Source organism: Bemisia tabaci, chromosome 8 (genome assembly GCF_918797505.1).
Source record: "Bemisia tabaci chromosome 8, PGI_BMITA_v3".
Taxonomy (NCBI): domain Eukaryota; kingdom Metazoa; phylum Arthropoda; class Insecta; order Hemiptera; family Aleyrodidae; genus Bemisia; species Bemisia tabaci.
In genome coordinates this window covers 18230639-18251912 of record NC_092800.1, presented here as the reverse complement: position 1 = coordinate 18251912, position 21274 = coordinate 18230639, and the positions used below count along the sequence as shown (strand labels likewise).

General features: G+C 39.4%; 2 protein-coding genes across 4 annotated transcripts in view; one reads left to right on the top strand and one right to left on the bottom strand.

Annotated features, from left to right (window-relative positions):
- The window catches only part of LOC109044592 (aspartate aminotransferase, cytoplasmic), a 13677-nt gene extending 10014 nt beyond the window's left edge, over nucleotides 1-3663 (bottom strand). The window contains exon 1 of the mRNA XM_019062407.2: nucleotides 3461-3663. Within this exon, the coding sequence (XP_018917952.2) occupies nucleotides 3461-3575 (115 nt within the window). The 5' untranslated portion in view covers nucleotides 3576-3663. The remainder of the gene's footprint in view (nucleotides 1-3460) is intronic.
- Nucleotides 2597-21274, top strand: LOC109044594 (uncharacterized). 3 transcript variants are annotated; one of them, XM_072303155.1, is made up of 4 exons: nucleotides 2597-3068; nucleotides 14451-14620; nucleotides 17524-17845; nucleotides 19993-21274. In XM_072303155.1, exons 2-4 carry the CDS (start codon nucleotides 14517-14519, stop codon nucleotides 20338-20340), a joined length of 774 nt encoding a protein of 257 aa, XP_072159256.1. In that variant the 5' UTR covers nucleotides 2597-3068; nucleotides 14451-14516; the 3' UTR covers nucleotides 20341-21274. The 3 variants fall into 3 exon arrangements, with proteins under 3 accessions (XP_072159256.1, XP_072159255.1, XP_018917956.2); XM_072303154.1 differs by lacking the exon at nucleotides 2597-3068 and adding an exon at nucleotides 3076-3373; XM_019062411.2 differs by lacking the exon at nucleotides 2597-3068 and adding an exon at nucleotides 3812-3924.

The following is a 21274-nucleotide window of genomic DNA, read 5'->3' as shown; positions in this document are numbered from 1 at the left end:
TTGTTGACCATTTTGAACTTTAATCAGCGGCCATTTTGAAAAATTAGGGTTTGTTTAAAAATCTAACGTCGAATTCGTTATTCTCGGGTCAAAATACCCCTAGATACCGAATTTCAGGTGAATCCATTGGCAAAAAAATCGAGTTTGTCAAATTCTCGGCCACTTTGAGCCTAAACCGGCGGCCATTTTGAAAAATTAGGGTTTTTTTGAAAATCTAACGTCAAATTCGTTTTTCTCGTGCCAAAATACCCCCAGATACCGAGTTTCAAGCAAATCCACGTGCAAATAGCACAGGTGCCAATTTTCGGCCATTTGGAACTTTGACCGGCCGCCATTTTGAAACGGTTTGAGATAATGACTTCGGGTTTGCGCGAAAAATTTTCTTTTTTTATGCTCTTTCGAACGAGGTATCACAAAGGGGGTCTTCCTATTTGAAAATTAAAAGTTAGGGTCCGTAACCCCCCCCCCCCAAAGGGGGGCCCCCCAAAATTTTGAGGGGGTCAAAAAGTAGCTCCCTTTGATCTAGGAACATTCTCCAAGTTTAAAATCTCTACCTCAATTAGGTCAAAAGTTAGAGGGGGGGGAGGGGACTTTTCGAACACCCTGTACACGCCAACGTTAATCTCTTTCCTTCATGATATGGTGACATATGATACATGAAATTGCATCGATTTTTCACGAGGAAGCCGAATCTGAGCTTAGATTTTGGATATTATGCGTTTTAAGTCAAATTTTCTTACTCAGGAAAATTTGCGGAAACTCATTAAAATAACAGTGTGTATTCTTTTAAAAACATTGATCAAAAATAAAACATTGACGGTATTTGAATCCATTAATCTCCGAGATAACTTGAACACGGTTGTTCTACGACTTTTTACGTATGTTGTTTTCTTCCGCATTGGTTGTCGGCAGCGTAGCGGGCAAAGGCCCCTGGTACTAATAGTAGTTTTCAAAATCAATTTTTTTCTACATTCAAAATTCCAAGGAAATGGCAGAAATTTATCAATTGTTACTAATGTTTAAACAATGTTTCTTGTCAGTTGTATGCTGTCGTTAAGCTAAACATCCCAGGTTTACCAGTAGGAGTAGGCTAGGCATGCACTATATTTAACACAATGTCAAGGCTTCAGTACTTTAGAGGGGTAATTTTTTTATTTTCTATTCTACACAATCTCACTTGTTCAAGTAAGTAGCCTGGGCTTATTTTTCCAATTCTAGAAACTCTTTAGCCAATCATAAAAATAATCCTAGTTTGAAAATTCTGAATTGATTCTCGACATGAAAAGAAAAAAAGAAAAAATAGATAAATAAAATGCAGTTATAAATAACAACGAAGAGATATTTAATGAAGTATAAAAATTAAAATGAAGTGACTGAATTAAAGTAAAAAAATAAAAAATTGCAAGAAATAAAATAAAGTAAGTAACGGTAAAATATAGGGAAGAAATAAAGAATAAATAATCAAAGAAAAATAATATTAAGTAAAGAAAAAACAATAAAGTAAAACATTAAAATTAAGTAAGAAACAAAGGAAAAAAATTAAGATAAATTAAATGAATAAAATAGAAATAATCAAAGAAAAATTATATTACGTAAAGAAAAAAAATAAGGTAAAAAATTTAAAATGAAGTGACGAAATAAAATAAAGTGAAAAACTGAAATAACGTTAAAAAATAAAATGAAATACATAAATTAGAAAAATGAATGAACCAATCTAAGTATGTAGATTGAATATCCTGGTTTTCCGTTCAAATCGAAGCTATGTACAGGTTTTTCGGTCACAATTTTCATCATACTGTATATCTCAATCGTTAGGGTCTTCGGCTAGGATTAGATAGGTCCCAGGATCAATCCCCGCGGAAGGCAAACAAATTTGATAGGTCGGATACGACTACAGCACCTCACAATAAGTGCTGTAGTCTCATTTTACTCGATTTCGAAATTTATTCACGCGATTAACCCTTTTCCACCAACCCCTTGCTGCGAACCCCGACATTGCACACCTTTTCATTCAATTTTTTTAGCTGTACGTTTTACAAGAAAATACTCCTCTTTATGGCTAAAAACACAAAATATTAGGTTCTCCTTGCTTTTATGATTGATACACTAAACATCTGGATGGGTCAGTTTACCATCTTTGAAGGTCTATCTCAGCAACGTTGTGCGGGACGTTAACGGAGGACGGCGCGCCCGCCCAGCAGTGTTGGTGCGAATTACCATCTTTGTTGTCAACGCCTACCTGATAGCGGTTTGAGGTTTCTAACTATCATATCATTTTACTCGTAGCAAAATTGTTCTCAGGGGTCGAATCTGGGAATCTAAGATGGTAAATGTCACCTACTATCTGGCTATAAGCACCAAAGATTTTTTTCCGTGTTTCTCTTACGCCTAAATTAATTCTAGCGTAGCCTATTTTGCCGATTGAGGGAACTATTACTGATTTTTATCGTGACAATGTCAATTTTCCGAATAATGTTTGATTGCCTGAGTGTATCACACTGTTGTCCTCCTGAAACATGCATGTGCTATGGCGTGGCCCTTCCTTACACATACTGAAAAAAAATCGGTAGAATTTACCATTTCTTATTATTTCACACAGCGTCAATTCTGCCAGAAGAAAGGTAAACATTACTATATACTGGTATAGGTAACCATACCTCTGGCAGAATCGTTGAAGATTGGCAGAATTTACCATTCCTTCACGCTGTGTGAAATACAGCGTGAAGGAATGATACATTCTACCAATCTTTTTCTTCAGTGCGTGTTGACATGAAACAAAGAACGACGAACGTGACAGAGTAGTTTCATTGACACTTCAGGAGAACATTATAGAGTGCCCATTCCAACATATTTGTTTTGGCGGAGGATTAAAGAAAAGTCTCTTATTAAAAGGAAGTTAAAAATGTCTAGCAACGTTTAAATTCTTTTAAAGGAATAACGCTCATTGTTATCGGATACGTAACAGCAATAATCACATGGATACGTCCATGCATGAATACTCTTTTGACTTGTTTAGCGAAACAGAAATGCTGATAATTTCGAGTGGGTGAAGTTAATCTTGAATTGTTGTAAGTATCTCGCCTCAATACTATTGGTCTCACTTCGCCAGTTTTCGTCAAGCCTTGGAGTTATGTGTAATTTTTCAACTTCAAATCGGTTTTCTCAAAATCAAGAAAATTTTACCGCACATGAGTATTTGATTGATCGTTCAAGCTCTTTGAGACTACAATTCTCAGTGAATTTCTCCTGTATTATGACGCACAAAATTTTGAAGTAGAAGTTGCTTCATTTTTTCGTTGAAAAAGTAAAATATGAGTGCAAATTAGGCTCTAATGCAGTCAGACTGATCTCAGTGAAAACAGGCAAAGTATCGGTATTATCTTTTTCCCCTCCTATACTTAACCGTTAAAATAAAAACATATCACCCTATCGTAGTTTCTATTGTGTAAAAAGGCCTCACCTCCTGATAGTAGATCCACTTTTTTCTCAGAGGGATCGTTGTGGATTTCGGCCAACAACCCGGCCACTTCGATTGGTGTTCGAGGTTCAAAAGAGGAAAAAACCGAAGAAACCATGGTTAAAAACTCACACTCCTTTCAACTGGTGACTGCGTGAAATGAAATGCTTACGAACTTTGAGTGTATTATTTTTTGGCTCATAGTTAAGTGGCGTGGCGTGAATTGCAATGTATCGATTGTTATACCATTTAAACCTATGGTAAAGAATCGATTATCAAGGTGTTCGCTGCGAACACCCTGTTTATCGATTCTTTACCATAGGTTCAAATGGCAAAACAATCGATACATCGCAATTCACGCCACGCCACTGTCATAGTTATCATGTTGATTCAAGTGGCGATTAACAACGTTCAAAAGTCGCACATGCAAGTGAGATCCCCACCCGTGAGGTTACTTTCATAATATGGTAATTGATTTCGATTACGTACCTATCTGCCGTGATAGCGAAGAAAGCAGTAAGTGCATGCTGGGCTGACCTCGAGACACATAAAACAGCATGTACTAATGGCTCATAGAGAAATGCACTTACCGCTCTCTTCGCCATCAGGCCACCTATGTTTGGACTCAAGGAGGAGTAGATCGTTTTCGATAGTGGTTCGATGTATCGTTTGGTTCAAAACAACAGAACATAACCTCAAACAAAATTTTCAGGATTTCAGTCGGAGAAGCTGAAAATGAGAAAATTCCTAACTATTTCACCTTGCGATGCCATTTAGTACTCATAAGAATCAAAAATCTATCAGAAAAACCCCGTTTCCTCAGATTACTCGATTGACTTTTGAGACTATGTTTTCATGTTGAACCAATCTATATCGATACAATCTCACCTATTTGATGTATCGGAAACGATCTATGATCGTGAGAGGTCCCGATGCGATCGAAAGATGATTAGGACTTAATTGACAGCAATAAGTTGCATTTATTTGTTTTTTATTTTTTACTTATTTTATTCCGGTTTAAACGTAACATCGTGATATATGAAAATTCCATTTCAAGTAAGACCTTTAAAAAAGTCTTCCTGTCAGAACCTTTAAAAAGAAAGAACCTGAAAAATGTGAAATATTTAGATAATGTGATCAGCGCATGATGAGGACCAGGCACTTAATACTTGTTGATTTTTCCCTTTGTCTCGTCTCCGTGAACTCGTAGCTCTTCTGACGTTAGGGCGTATCTCTATTTTCGCATGAGCCTCGGAGGGAAAAGAGTTATAAGAAAAACAGGGCTCACATGGAATTTGAGGTATGCTCTTAGGTCAAAGGAGCGTCGAATTGTTTCATTATGACGGTAACATTGTTAGAAATGACACTTCGCGTTTGAACCACCCACTTAAGTATCATGCTTCAGTCAAACAGGCTACTTTAGACAGAACGATATGTTTACTGTGGAGTTCCGGTTTTTTATTGCTAACTGAAAATGTCCACCAACACCGATAAACCCTCCATGTTGACCATAGTTCCTTTCACCTGCTGTATGCTCTATGCTTAATCTACTGTTTTTAAATCTATTCTGGCTAGCTATAAATACAATTTCTGCCGGGATTTTTATTCTTTTCATAATAGGTTTGAATTTTTACTTTCTCGCTCCCCTAGGGTAGAGAGAAAGTATTGTCATCCTCCAAGAAAAAAAAAAGTAAAAAGTTGAAATTTCACCATTTCTAGACGTTTTCAGGTCCCAGGAGTAAAAATAATCATACTTGTTTTTAAATGCATATTCTTTTTCTGTTGCCTTTATAATTATAACTATGTTTTGTTAACTATTAATTTTATTAATGGATTTAATTTTTTTATAAACCACATAAATCTAACTATCCTACTCCAATAATATTTTGATATCAACAGGAGCTGAGATCGTTGCTGAGCTGATAGACCTGGATACTTTGCTGCACTCGAGTGATTTTGTTGTTCTTACTGTTGTAGTTTGGTGTATCACATCCACAGTTACCTACGACCACGGAAAGTTCCTCGAAAGAGAGAGAGGGGGGGGGGGATACTTTTGAGGACAATTCTTCGAAATCTCATCATCCGATTTTTTCACTGAGTTTGCCATAAATTGCTCCGTTGATAATTATTTTACTTTGTAATTACAACGCATTGGATTGAAACTGCAGCAAGTTCCCCAAGAAAGCAGAATAGAGGAGGAAGCTTTCGAATTCTCATATTCCGACTTTTTGACCCAACTTAACGAAGTTAACGAACTTAACGAACCCAAATCCACCGCACAGTGGATCGAGCGAATCAGAGAGGTCGAGCATTAAATTTTTTACTCAAACATCATTAAGTATTTCATTTGTCAAATTTTGAATTTTAATGGGTGCCTCGACAAGAAAATTTTACGAGAAAATCAGTGGCACCAATTTTAAAACCTCAAAGTTTTGTATGAACAGAGTTATAAGCGTTTAAAGTTTCTGAAATTTGTCCGACCTCTCCTATTGACTCGATCCACTGTGCATTGGTGAAAATATTGCCTACGTAAGCTAATGTAGGGGGCCGTAGGGTCCATTCTCCGTAGACGATCATTTTTACAAAATGAAAATAGAGCTATTCCGTGCAACAGGAATTTGCGATTGAAACACATTTTTTCACGTGAAATTTCACGAGAAACACGATGCGATGCGACTGCGTTTCGCTGGAACGAACTCTCAAGCTCAAAAAAGTTCTCAATGTTGAGGCCGGAATGAAGGGAATCACCAACGTTATGGTGAGAGTCCAGTCAAAAACTTTACTCATAGTAAAGTAAAGTCACCTTTGTTCCATCCCTTGAATCCCCAACCAAAGTGCCAACATTGCTTTTGTATTTGCTCCCTATCTCTACATGGTGAGTTTGGCTGGATGTAAAGGTGCGGACTCCTACCGACTGTGACGTAAGCGATCCCTCATTTACGGCCTCAACTTTGAAAGTTTTGTTTGAGCTTGATAGCCCGATTCAGAGGAGACCAGACAAACCATTGTATTTTTCAGGAGATATTTCAAGTGGAAAAGTACCTGAGTCGCAAATCCTTGCCAGAGCTCATGTGCTGGTTCAGGGAGTGACAATGAGTTTCTACTTTCAACATACAGAAAAATCAAAAAGGTATCAGGAATGCTGGGAACAATGCTCGCATTCCCTCCCCCTTGTTTCACCCACAGAAAAGTTGACGCGCACTAGGCTCCATTTGCTACTCGTCAAAAGATTTATTCATCACATTTGACAGAGACTGGGTGTAAAAACTTCAAACCACGGTAATATTTTAAAAGCCCACGAGGCACGACGCAATGTCGACGGTAAAACTACAAAATTAGCGTACATCACAGTTTGTGACGCCGCAGACCTCCAGCTGTGAATTGTTTTCAAAACGGAAAAATTCTGAGCGTCATTTCTTGAAAAGCTATCTTTGATTAGTCCCCTCCTTGTGAATTATATTTTGTGAAATTTCCAATCAAAAGTGTCAGTGCTTTCTTCTTTTATCAAATAAAATGGGAGTGGAGATTTTAAAACACCGCAAACATGATACGCGTTCTAGCAGTGTTTCTTCATACCGCCATGCCAAGGAAGAACGCCGTATAAACCTTCAAGAGTCGCAAAATTTCTCCGGATTAAACTTGTATTTTTGAGGAAAGTTATGCGAATTTTTCCTTGAAATTTTCAGATACCTATTTTACATTAAATGGAGATGTTGCATGTGTGAGGAATTTGCGATTTGACTGTTGATTCTCTTGTAAAAGTTCGCGAGAAACTCGATGGTGCCACTGGTTTTCTCTGAAATCAACTCTCAAGCTCAAAAAAAGCTCTCAAGTTGAGGCAAAAATGGAGCGAGGGGATATCCCACTCTACCCTGAGAGTCCACGTCTACATCGAGACAAACTCTCCATGCAAAGATAGGGTGCAAATACATTGATAGGGCTGCCACTTTATTTGGGGACTCCAAAACTGAGAACACGGCAACCCTGCTAATGTATTTGCTCCCTATCTTTGCATGGAGAGTTTGTCTTGATGTAAAGGTGGACTCTCAGGATAGTGTGGGATATCCCCTCCATTTTGGCCTCAACTTGAGAGCTTTTTTTGAGCTTGGGAGCAGGGGCGTAGCTAGGAAATTTCTCTGGGGGGGCCATGGGACCACCTCTCGTGGTGAAGAGAGCGAGGGGGGTGAGAAATGGATGATCCCGTTTTTCTGGGGGGAGGGACAGGCCCCCTCAGGACCCCCCTAGCTACGCGCATGCTTGGGAGATGATTTCAGAGAAAACCATCGTGTTTCTCGCGGACATTTACAGAATAATCAACAGTCAAATCGCAAATCCCTCACACATGCAACACCTCCATTGGGCACAAAATTGTCTGAAAAACGTGAAGAAAAAAATCCGACAGTTTCCCTGAAAAGTCGTTTTTTATTGATGGAAATCTGGCAACGCCTGAAGGCTTGTATGACGTTTTTCCTTAGCACGGCAGCGTAGGTGTTCGAATGACCCCGCGTGATGTTTGAAAATAATCTGCAAAAGGAAAAGTCGGAGGTTTACATACGCAAAAGGTAGGCCCAGGCTAATGTATCTGACGTCAGCTCTGAAAGGTTGGTTGGTTGGTAAATACGTTTATTTGGTGCTTTTAACAATTGAGCCATATGTCATGGCCATTGAAGTCATGTCGTTAGCACTGCTGCATTCGATAACGCGAAAGACAGAAATGCTAGACACATGATACCAGGTCTAAACTTCATACCAGAAAAGCGGCAGTAGAATGTGTCATTCGTCAATCATAATTATACACACTGCGTTGAGAGAAACGCAGCTCATGAAAATTTGGAACTCAATGGGAAAAAATAGGATAGTTCTTCTGCCGTGCTGAGAAAAACGCCGTGTGAGCCTTCAGGTGTTGCCAAATTTCCTTCGATTAAAAATAAAAGGGGGGGGGGGCTTGGGGGGCTCAAGCCTCCTCCCCCCTGAATGCAAAAAAAAGGAGAAAAAGAGAGAATGTAAGAGGAGACAGAAGATGAGAAAGTGCGAGAAAAGAAGAAGTTTGAGACCGTCGAATATATTTATCTCTTTTAATAATGTAGAGTCTTAAATAAAGCACCGTGTACATTCCTGAAATCATCGCCAGAAAAGCCTTAAAATGCGTCCAAATAGAGTTTAAATTTCAAAACATTTCCAGCTTTGTTGAATGTATGTAACAATTTGAAAGGTTTTTGTGTCAAAGTAAAAAAAGCGTAATTTTCTCCATAAATTTATGAAAAAGCTGTATAACAGAAGCCTCGAAATGCGTCCAAATAGAGTTAAAATTTCAAAAATTTTCAGGATCTTTTTGAATGCATAATATAATTTAAAAGTCTTTTTTGCTGAAAGTTCAAAACGGAAACGTAATTTTTCTGCAGACATTAATGGAAAATCTGCGTCACGGAAGCCTCCGAATGCGTCCGAATAGAGTTAAAGTTTCAAAAAATTTTAGGATCTTTTTGAGTGCATGCATTTTTTGCTGAAAATTCAAAGTGGAAACGTAATAAATGTTCTGCAGACATTGGTGGAAAATCTGCGTCGTGGAAGCTTCAAAATGCGTCTAATTAGATTACAAATTTCTAAAATTTTCCGGGGGGGAGGACCCCCGCGGACCCCCTTCCGGACTTGGGGGTGTTCTATACCCCCCAGACCCCCCGGTAATAGAGGGACCCCGCAAGCCCCCCCCCCCCCCCCGAAACAAAATTCTGGCCACGTGTCTATCTTTACTCATAGTTCATTTATTTTTGTTTTCAACCGCTATTTAATTAAATCGGTGGTCCAGAGTGTGTTGTAACTATTTGCTTTCCATAACCTTGAAACCGTCTGCGTAAACTCATTATATCGGTGGTGGTATCGTGAGAGGTGACGTTGATTAAAAGGCAGAAAAAAGGCTGTCGCACTTTCAACACCAACAAGTGTTCATAAAAACGAATGGTTTTGAGAATGAATATCACATGCACTGTAACGTGAACTATCGAAACATGATGACGGTGAAACTTCCTAACCACGTATCTGGGGTTTGTGACCTTGCAGACTTGGTGTTATACTTCATTTTTTAAATAGAAAGAAACCCTTCGTAAATTCTGAAAAATTTCCGTGATTTTCGTTCTGTGTGCAAAGGTAACCCTGCGAAAACTTCAACGGAGGATAAAGATTTGTTCTCTTTTAAAAAATGATATCGGAGCGGAGATTTTCAAGCACCGCAAATGAAATACGTGATTGTGGACTTACACCGGCGATATGCAGATGCTTCTTTACAAACAACGAAAAGAGAATCCACGCAATAGTCAGTTTTCATCTCAGATTTAAAAAAAAGAAATTGAAATTTGAACACTATTCAGGCGCATATTGAGGCTTCCGTGACGCACTTTCCATCAATTTCTGCGAAAAAGTTAAGTGCGAAAAGTTCTCTTGAATTCAGCACAAAATTCTATCGAATTGTTGCATTCATCGGATCCGAAAAATTGTTCGCTGGAAAAGATCGCTGGAAACTTTTTTTAATGGGTTTTTTTTTTTTTTTTTTTTTTTTTTTTTTTTTTTTTTTCTCTTTAATGAATTGGCTCAAAAGTTGGACGGTCAGGCAAATTTTTAAAAAACCGCTCCGAGTTAGGTCATAGTGACTCGGGCCATTGACAAGTTGGCCTTTCATGAACTAGTGAAGTCCAAGATATTGAGCGTTATGTACATTAAAAATTACACAAAATTATACATTTTTAATATGTATAATTTCATGCCAATTGTTGGAGGATAGGTGACTTGCCCGGATGTGACTACCGCCACTCGAAATAATTTCGGTCGCAGTCGTGTTTTAAAGATCGCAACCCTCACCTCTTTGAAGCGTCATAAATATTTTTGGAGGAACGATCAATTTCTCGCAGAAAATCATGAACTGGACAACCAGCCCACTTTTAAATTGCTGCGGCTCAACATTTTCCGGCGGGCTGTTCAGACTTATCCAAAAAAAAAAAAAAAAAAAAAAAAAAAAAAACATGATTTGGGCCACTTTAAAACTGATGCGTTCCAAAATTCCTGGTGACCTACAAATTAGTGGGCTATTCAGATTCCAGAAAATTATGATTCCCGACACGCTTTTAAACTAATACGGCCCAAAATGTCTTGCGTCTCATAAATTGGAGGGCCGGTCAGATGCATCAAAAATATAATGATCTGTACATCCGGCCCACTTTCAACTAATACGGTCCAAAATTCCCAACGTCTCACTCATTTTCGGTGGGCCGGTCAGAGTCACGTGGAAGATTATGAGCTTGGCCGCTGGTGGCTCGATCTCTTTTTAATTTTGCTATACCAAGAATTTTCATCGTCTCAAGAAATTTCGAAGGGCCGATGAGTTTGGTAGATTATAATTTGTGCCGTTGCACAGTGGATCGAGTCAATTAGAGAGGTCGGATATGACATTTTTGACTAAAACTGCAAATTTCAATGTTTAATTCGTCACATATTAAATTTTAAGGAGTGGTCCTGGAAGAGAATTTCACGAGGAAACCAATGGAAGCACTTTTAAAACTTCAAAATTTTGTATGAACGGAGTCATGAGCTTTCAAATGTTCCAAAATTTGTCCGACCTACCCCATTAACTCGATCCACTGTGCGTCGGCCTAGTCCTGTTTTACGGAGCCTTTTCTAAGATGGAATGTACCCGAAAGTCCTTTTCATCTCCTAGTGTTCTCCTGTTGATTTATTTTTTCCTCGCTTTTTTCTTTCTCTCTCTTCCCTTTTTGTCTCTCTATGTTTTTTACTTTTTCCTCGCGACCGGCCCACCGGGAGCTTCCCGAGTTCCCGTGGGCCAGTCCGCCTTTGTCGTCGATGAGCATCTTGACACATGTCATCGTCAGAACCCAGTAATTTTTGCCGAGGGAAACTTTTATACGTAAGTATCTAGTCCTGCCAGCGGAGAAAATAATTTTACACGCAGAAAGATCGGAAATTTTACAACTACAATGGAGCAAGCCGCTCTTCTATTTTTTTCCGATGTACAAATTCCTTTTTTTTTTTTGCAGCACAAAGATATTTTTTATGACGACGCGGGTTTAGATAACGTCACCTCCTCAAGTTTGACACAATTTATCAAATCATCAGATACCTAGCGGAGGTAATTCTGACAAATGACACCCTACGAATGACGATAAGAGTAGAAGCAGGCCCGCCACAAGGGGGGGGGGGATACTGGGTCCCTGGTACCGGGGCCCAGGCCCCGGAGGGGGCCCGTGTTACCTTTGAAAAACCACTGCGAATTCACATGCAACCCTTGTTTCGTAAGAAAAAGTGAAAAATTTACCCTAAAAATTTCGCAAAAGGTGAATAGATTTTCAGAAACACGCTAAGGCACTGTAGAATTCTTCTTAAATTTTCAAAGAAGTATACTTCTTGGAAAATGTCTATCTATTTTCGAGATTTTCAGTACAGAGGGATATTTTTAGTAACTGCGTTTCATTTTCTTCCGTCGTCAGATGCTAAGAGTCTCCAGTCGGGGCATCCTCGACTTCAATGGCTCATGGCTCAACTCCCTTGCCATAGACAAACGAAGGGGGAGTCCAGGGGGCCTGGCCCTCATAGAACTGAAAATAGTATCATATGCCCCCCCCCCCAAAAAAAATAAAAAATTTCCAGATGTTTTGAATGCAACAATTCGCGAGTATTTTAAGCTGAAAGAATAAAAAAAAAACATAATTTTTCCGCAAAAATTGATGGAAAAACTCTTTAAGGAAGCTTCAAAATGCGTCCGATTAGTCTATACGACTAATTCTAAAATTTCTCGGAGGATGCCCCTCGGACCCCCCCCCCCCCTCCGTGCTTGGGGCCCGGAACTTAAAACTGGTCCCAGGGCTCGAGATGGGATGTGGCGAGCCTGCATGAAGGCTATTTCCATTTAAATCTTCCGTCACATTCATACGGCGCAATGATACAACTATTTGAACTCTCCGGAATGTGTGAGGTATCACGCCGCATTTGAAGGCGTTTTTAAATCAGCCAAGTTCCGATACCCGGATTATCGTTTTGCATAGTTCATATTCTTTTGTTACATTCCGTGCCACTTGTTTATTTTTAATCCTCGTAGAAAAACCACCCATTTGTAAATACAATTCTAGCTGAAGTGCACTTCAGCTATGCATTCACCACTGCAAAAATTTCAGCGGAAATCGACAAGCCCAGCGTGCATGGTGGCTATCTCCATTTAAATCTTCCGTCACATTCTTACGGCGCAATGATACAACTATTCGAACTCTCCGGAATGCGTGAGGTATCACGCCGCATTTGAAGGCGTTTTCAAAATAGCCAAGTTCCGTTATCGGAATAATCGTTTTGCATAGTTCATATTATTTTGTTTCCATTTCTAACCACTTGTTTGATTATAATCCTCCTATAAAAACCACCCATTTGCTAAATTCAATTCTAGCTGAGGCGCACCTAAGCGCATTCGTGACTGCATAAATGTTAACGGAAATCGAAAAGGCCAGCGTGCATGAAGGCAGGCCCGCCACAAGGGGGGGATACTGGGTCCCTGGTACCGGGGCCCAGGCTCCGGAGGGGGCCCGTGTTACCTTTGAAAAACCACTACGAATTCACATGCAACCCTTGTTTCGTAAGAAAAAGTGAAAAATTTACCCTAAAAATTTCGCAAAAGGTGAATAGATTTTCAGAAACACGCTAAGGCACTGTAGAATTCTTCTTAAATTTTCAAAGAAGTATACCTCTTGGAAAATTTCTATCTATTTTCAAGATTTTCAGTACAGAGGGATATTTTTAGTAACTGCGTTTCATTTTCTTCCGTCGTCAGATGCTAAGAGTCTCCAGTCGGGGCATCCTCGACTTCAATGGCTCATGGCTCAACTCCCTTGCCATAGACAGACGAAGGGGGAGTCCAGGGGGGCCTGGCCCTCATAGAACTGAAAATAGTATCATATGCCCCCCCCCCCCAAAAAAAAAAAAAAATATTTTCCAGATGTTTTGAATGCAACAATTCGCAAGTATTTTGTGCTGAAAGTAGAAAAAAAAAAACATAATTATTCCGCAGAAATTGATGGCAAAATTCTTTATGGAAGCTTCACAATGCGTCCGATTAGTCGTATAAATTCTAAAATTTCTCGGGGGATGCCCCTCGGACCCCCCCCCCCTCCGTGCTTGGGGCCCGGACCTTAAAACTGGTACCAGGGCTCGAGATGGGATGTGGCGGGCCTGAGTAGAAGTACATGTATTTCAGTTCACAGCATCGCAGATGTCTCTTCAAATTGTATTGTATTGAAGGAAAACTAATGAAAATCATTTCATCTAATCTTTGCTGAATTTCCCCCATCTAACATAGAATATTTCTGGAAACATCTCAATGAAAAAATTTCATTAAGTAACTATTTTTTCTCTTGAAGAAATAGAACAAGGGATTTTGAACCGTCGCAATGTGGACACTAGAAAATGTGCATACTTAGCCACATAATTTCACCTTTAAATTTAACTTAAAAACTGATACTCTTAACGCCAATTCCCGAGGATCAAGTCCTAAAGTAGATATGAATTTTGAGATTAGCATCGGCTCGGTGGCAAAAATGTAGAAGACGTTATATATCGGGGTAAATTGCATTGAAATCGATTTAACTCAAGTGTACAATATGTTAATCTCTCAATTAGAGGTTACTTTTCTCCTGTCACATCAATCGCTTGCAGCGGAAATTTTGGGGAAAATCACGCACCTTGATAGCAATATTTTTGCTGCTACTTTATTTTTAAAAGAAAAATTAATCATAATAAGTATCATTGTCTGAAGTATGTATCTAAAATTTCTATTTCTCCTTTATTTTGTTTTACTGGTTCAGTTTATCTAACTCGATCATGTACCTACGCTGCTAATTGCAGATTCAACTTGCCATGCGCCTAAAAAGAGGACACAGCTGAACATGCACGCTCCGGCGGGCGTTTGAATATTTCAGGGGTTAACACCAAGTGATATTTGTTTCAGCGGAATCCGTGGCATAAAAATTCATCATCATTCGGGAGTTTGCCAGTTGACGCGAAGGTACGCGGGATGTCGGTGAGGCTTTTCTTCTGTTTGCTAGTTTTTCTGGCGGTGATCAACGGACTAAAATGGGGCGGAAGATCCGGCCGTAGCAGAAGACCTACGCGATTGAGGTTGGATAGTACAGTTTTTTTTCTGTCTATTTTATTTATTTATTTGCGGCGGAATCATAGAAGTATCACATCATATTCTCAGACCTTATACGGGTGTTTAAATTTTTTTACTCATCATGAAACAGACACTATTCTGCCATGCTAAGGCAAAACGCCGTATGAACATTCAAGCGTTGCCCAATTTCTTTTGGTAAATCACGACTTCTCGGGAAAATTTTTAAATATTTTTCTTTCAATTTTTCACATAATTTTATTCGCAATTTCACCTAAATTTTCTGAAAATTTCAAGTAAAATATTCATAGCTTTCCTCAAAAATGAAGATTTTTATCGACGGAAGTTTGGCAACTCTCGAATGTTCGCACGGCGTTTTTCCTTAGCCACCATGAACCACTTTAATCAGATAAAAGAATATACAAAAATGGTTAGGAAGAGAAATACAAATTTAAAAAAGTTTATCGTTGCAATTGCCCCGCGATAATAACAATTCCTGTCATGGGAGCCATATGTACTTTTTCGAAAACTCGGACAGTGTTTAATTTTTTTTGTTTTTTTCGATAAAAGTATAATAAAGAAAACAGAATAAACGAAAATATCGCCCCAAAAAATTATCTTTGCTTTGCGCTTTCGACTCTCTGCCCGTTTTAAATGATAGCAAAAGAGGGGAATGTGTATTTCATTTGCAACAATTCAGGACCTTGAACCGCGTAAAATTAATTTGGGGCTAATAAAAAGAAAGTAGAACGAACGAAAGTATCGAGTCGAAATTTTTTGTGATATTATTTGAGAACATTCCGGAAAATTCCCGGAAACTCTTCAGAAATACTGTGTGTAGTCTCTTAAAAAACGCTGAGATAAAATAAAACATGAGAAGTGCCATGTAACGTTGCCATTGGAGATGAAGACTTTTTTCTGCGCAAAAAGCGTAACGGGATAAATATTCGATGACGAGTAAGGCATATTGCGGCTAGTCGGATTGAAGGCGTGTCAATAAATAAAGCAATAAAGTAATAAAGTAAAAATGGGACCTCGCATCATTATAGTCTTGACTCTTTGCTGCCCGGTTTTTACAATCATTAAAGAGAAAATAATACAATTCACAAACTCAGACGATGTTGATTTTTTGGTGATTAGGAAAAATAGATCAGAACGAACGGAACTACTTTCGCGACAATATTTTCTTTGATTTTTTTGAAATCACCTAGAAAAGTTTGTGGAAACAATTCAGAAAAACTATGTGTAGTTTTTTAAAAATGTTAAAAAAAACCATGAAACGTGTGTCATGACGTTGCAATCAGAGATTAATACGCTTTCTTTGGAGTACACCCGTTGGCATTTGAATCCACTCCCTTAAATAACAAAAACATCGTTCTTCTACGATTTTTTACGTGAAGTTTTCTCTCACATGGTTGACGACCGCGTAGCGATTACAGGCTTTAATTTATAGTGTGCTTTGAGCCAATGAGTTCAAAAATGGCCTCTATTTTTCCCTATCACCTCTCAGTTTTCCGGAAATGCGACTTTATACCCGGTAAAATGAGCAACTTTGACGTACATTTGCATGCACGCAATTTATTTTATAAATTGTCCTGGAACCGTCATAAAGTGATTTCTATGTTGAAGCTGCTGAATCCGAATCCAACCTCGATTTTTTTGCATCACCCTCCAGTTTTCCGGTAAAGTCGATTTTTCCGGCCCTGAATTTGTGTAAAAGCTTTCCCGGACTCAAAATGTGTGTGCATTGTAAAAATTCTCCGAATGTGTGATAGCATCGATCCATATTTTTTTTCAACTGCTAAATCCGAAAATGGTGTTAGATATTTCCTTTTACCTTCCACTTTCATGGAGAAGTCAATTTTCCTCGGAAAACGAGATTTTTCGGTATTTTTGCGACGATTTTCCTGTTCGAGAGAGTTTTCGAAATTTTCGGAGATCATCTTCAGATCTCACATGATGTATTAAGAGCCCCTGAACTTAACGTTACTCATGATTTTATATTTTAAAGATTGATATGAATTGGATCGAGTTTAACAGAAAGGAACCAAGCTACATCAGCTATTGTCAAGTTTAACTGGGCAATTAAATTTTTATGAGAGAACATTTGCTCGAATTTCTTTGAAAATCTTAAGGAATTTGCCTCGTACCGTGGAGAATTTTCACTGAAATTTGCACGAAAATCCGCACAACCGTTAATTTTCATTTAAAAAATCAAGTTGCCCACTTAAATTTGGCGATAGCTGATGTGGCTTGGTTCCTTTCTGTTTAACGCGGTCCAATTCTGCCGTGATAGCAAAGAGAGCCGTAAGTGCAAAAATGAAGTTTTGAGAAAACGGGCTCAGAAGCTTCTGACAAGAACATTTTATTGAAAGAAGCCTCCGTTCTTTGTCAAATTGCCACTGATCGTCCAGAAGACTCCTAGAAATCGTATGGATGATTAAAAATCGACTGATTTTATTTCCATTACATAAAAAGGGTATTTTTCATTTTCATGCTAGGTTATTGTTAGGCAAGACAGCCGTAAGTGCTATCTTCTGCATGCTTTCGTGGCTGCATTTTGGACGCACAACAAACACATTTTCAGGTTAGAAATTGGCAGAAGAGGGCGGCACTTTACTGGAAAGCACTGTTCTCATTGGCTCTCATGCATCTGCGGCTGTCTTGAAAAAAAAACTGTGTCATTTTTTGTGCACTTACAGCTTTTACATACGTCTCGTTTTCATTAAATTAGGATGAATTTTGCTGTTTTAGCTGTCTCGGTAATTTCATATAAAAGAGTTTAGACGAAGTTTGAAGAAAACTCGATTTCGAAAATTTTGCACTTACGGCTCTCTTCGCTATCACGGCAGAATTGTCCGTGTATTATATGTGAAAAGAAATTAAAAAGAAATTCAACTCTCCATCCCAGGTCGTCGCTTTCGGGTATCTCGGAAATGTTTCGTAGGAGCCCACAACAGGACGCCGGTGGAGCAGGACCATCGACAAGTAGGTCCAGAGCAGGACCATCGAGAAGTAGGTCCAGGAGCCGGAGTTCTTCACCGGATCTCAAAATACTGGATTCGCCCCCGCGTGTGTTTCGAGAGCAGCTTCATCAACAGCGCCAACAGCAGCCTTTCCGAGTGCCCCTCTCGAAAGTCAATGGCGGATTGACGGCTTCTAGCGATAACGATGTGAGACTGCTCGATAAATTCCGGGAGATCTCCCAGAATGAAGGGGAACTAATGTTTTCGGTAAGGTATCTCAGAGTACTTGGACATTGTCAACTCATGTCTCAAAATGGGTCAGTTGCGCTAGTCAGGCCTTGTCTCCACGGGACGTTTTCATGGGATTTGTCCCAAGTTCGAATCGCAGGAATGAAACTTCAGGGATTATTCCCAGTTACCGTCTCCACGGGACGAGGCTCATACTGTCCTACGACTAGTTTGCGCGGGAAGATAAATTAGATAAAGTCGAGTATTTAACCGGGATTAAAATAATAATTGCACTCAATTGACAATTAGACACATTATTTTAACTGAACAAACATGAACAATAGAGTAATCAACAAAATATTGCACAATTCGTTTTCACTTCTTCCTCTCTCAGTGGGTCCTAGGGGTACAAGGACCATACTTAGTACTGGGAAAAATATTGATTAACTCCATATTTTTCCCAACTTTGTGAGTGGGATTTTTCCCTGGGACAAATCTCGTGAAACGGCCCGTGGAGACAAGGCCTCACAGAATCATGTTTTGATGCTTAATTCTTGTAGATCAGCTAAAGATAATAAGATCCGTCCAAAAGCTGTAACTTTCTACGTTCAATATTAACCGAGATTTTGCGCTTTGAAAAGTCGGGTTTTGACGTCATCCACCTCGGTAATGACACCCTCGGGTTTCTCCACTTTGCTTTCATCAATCAGTAAGACACGCTCAACGGGAAACTAGGATGTAAGCAAGGTAGAAGAAACAAAGGGTGTAACTACTGCGGCCAGAGACAAAAGACCCTCCACTGGCCTTTTGGCGATCGGTGGAAGCTTTTACTTTCGGGGATTCAACAATTCCTTATGGAAAATTATTTTATTTTTATTTTTTCTTTTTGCAGATTTAACGGCTTATACCCCTTCTTAGAGGTCTACAGACAGTATTTTATTGTCAGCAGACATCATGGAAATTTTGGCACATCCATGCTCCGGCTCAGGGATTAAGGTCGAGTAGAATCTATTTCTGCAGATCCACTCGTCAGTTCCGTGAAAATTTGTCGCCACCACCGGGATTCGAACCCGGGACCGGTTGGTCTAGATTCAGACGCGCTGACCTCTCGGCCAACCTGGCCGGCTCTATGGAAAATTATAAGGGAGCAACAGTAACCACCCTTATTCCGGCTGTTGACTTACCTACATGATGAATGATGAGCCTCGGGTGACGTCCTGAGCATGAGCCAAACAAGTTTCCCAAACTTCGGCTTGTTCGCAAAACGGAACTGCCAACATGTTGTTAAACATTAACCATGTAGGTAAGTCAACAGTTAAATGCTGAAGACCTGAAACTAAAAGCTTCCACCATTGCCAAGATACTAGTGAAGGGTCTCTTGTCTCCGACTGCGGTCGCGATGACGTCATAAACCGAACTTTTCAAAGCGCGATATCTCGGTTAATATTGAACGTAGAGAGTTGCTGTTGAGACAGCTCTTCATATATTATATCTATTGTAAGAATCATAATCTCAACACGATTCTGTGACAAACGCAACTGATCCGTTTATTTTAAGCAGCTGTGCTACGAGTACTTGGGTGCATGTCAGGCACCTTTTGACCTTCCACTCTCATTTGGACCGCGTTAAACAGAAAGGAACCAAGCCACATCAGCTATCGCCAAATTTAACTGGATGGATTAATTTTTTAAATGAAAACGTTTGGGCGGATTTTCGCGCAAATTTCAGTGAATTTTCTCCATTGCGCAACGCAAATTCCTTAACATTTTCAAAGGAATCCGCACAAACGTTCTCTCGTAAAAAATTGACTTACCCAGTTAAATTTGGCAACAGCTGATGTGGCTTGGTTCCTTTCTGTTAACCGCGGTCCATTTATGGACGGCCTCCAGCGCTCACCACACGGAAAAAAATAAATTGCTGAATCAACAATTCAATTGCTAAAAACAGTGAGTGCAATGTTTCAACGTAGATTTTACAACAAAAAAATGCTACTCTAACCACATTGTAAACTAATTTAACCACGGGGGTGGTTAAAGTAGCATTTTTTTGTTGTAAAATCTACATTGAAACATTGCACTCACTGTTTTTAGCAATTGAATTGTTGAATCAGCAAATTTTTTTCCGTGCATGTAAATTTTGATGTCCTTATTTCACTGATCCTGATGTTCATTGCATTTAAATTCCAGGAGGATGACATTGAACTACAGAAGATGGCTCTCCTCCAGAAGGCAAGAACAGATCTCTGCAACGACGCGGCAAATCGAAGGCGTGCAGGGAACGATTGCGCATTAGCATTCGTCGAGTTCATGAAAATTCCGAAGCCATGGCGTGGACCTTGCAAGGAGGCGTTTATGGGATGGTGTCAGCCATGGGGTTCCCGTGATGCCCCCGTGTGGAAATGCTCTTTCTTCATAAAAACCTCCGAGTCATCGGATGGGCGCTCGGTCGCCGGGTATTCGCACACGATGGAGGATTGCGCCGGGAGGCTTTCCCCGGAACAATTTCACAATGACTGGATCAATGCGATTTCTTAATACACGCGGACAGAGATGGAAAAGTTCATGAAATTTACTCGAATGAAATTTCACGAAATTTTAGGAAATATATTGAAACTTCTGGGGATACATTCAGGAAGCTAAGAAACGCCTAGAAACAGTGATTCTAAATTTTGAAATTTTTTACCCCAAGCCTAAAACATTCGCGCGTTGCAAATGTTTTCGTTTAGTTTAGAGGTTAGGTTGGGGTTTTTCTCTCTAAACTCCCTTTTTTGCCCCCCCCTTTTGTGTCTGGCACCTTCAGTAGAGTAGCATAACACCGCAGCATCAACAGAAAGACCATCTGAAACGCTTTCAGACCTTCAAAGGTTCAATCGATAATTCTAAAAAAAATTAATAAATTTCAACATTTGTGAAATTTATTCGAGCCTTATGAAATTTCACTTTCCATCTCTGCACGTGGAGTAGGTATAAGTAGAGCAGTGTTCGAAACTCACCTTTGAGTTTTAGGAGCCATGTGGCGCATCAACCCCGATTTTTAGGCGCCATTGAAGATTTTTTAGGGGCCAAATGGACTTTTTCTCTACATATTACGGCGCATTTAGTGACAAGTTAGACGCAAGATGTTTTCGTAACAGAACTAAGTAGCTTTAACTTGGGGAAGACAAAAGCACTATAAGAATTAAATCGTGAAGAATAGAAAAAGCTTTCACTTCTAGTGCTGAAAATTCTGAGGTTTTTTTAATTCAGATAGATTTGTTTTTCTTTCTTTGTGCGACTTCCTATGAAAATCCAGATTTTTAGGGGGCACTTTTTAGGGGCCACGTTGGCGCAAAGCCTTCATTTTTTAGGCGCCATGGCCGATTTTTAAGGCGCATTTGGCGCGTTGGCGCTTGTGAGTTTCGAACACTGAAGTAGAGTGCCTTTATGGGGAGAGTATGGACAACTCGATTTATGTAGCTCTTAGGGCAAA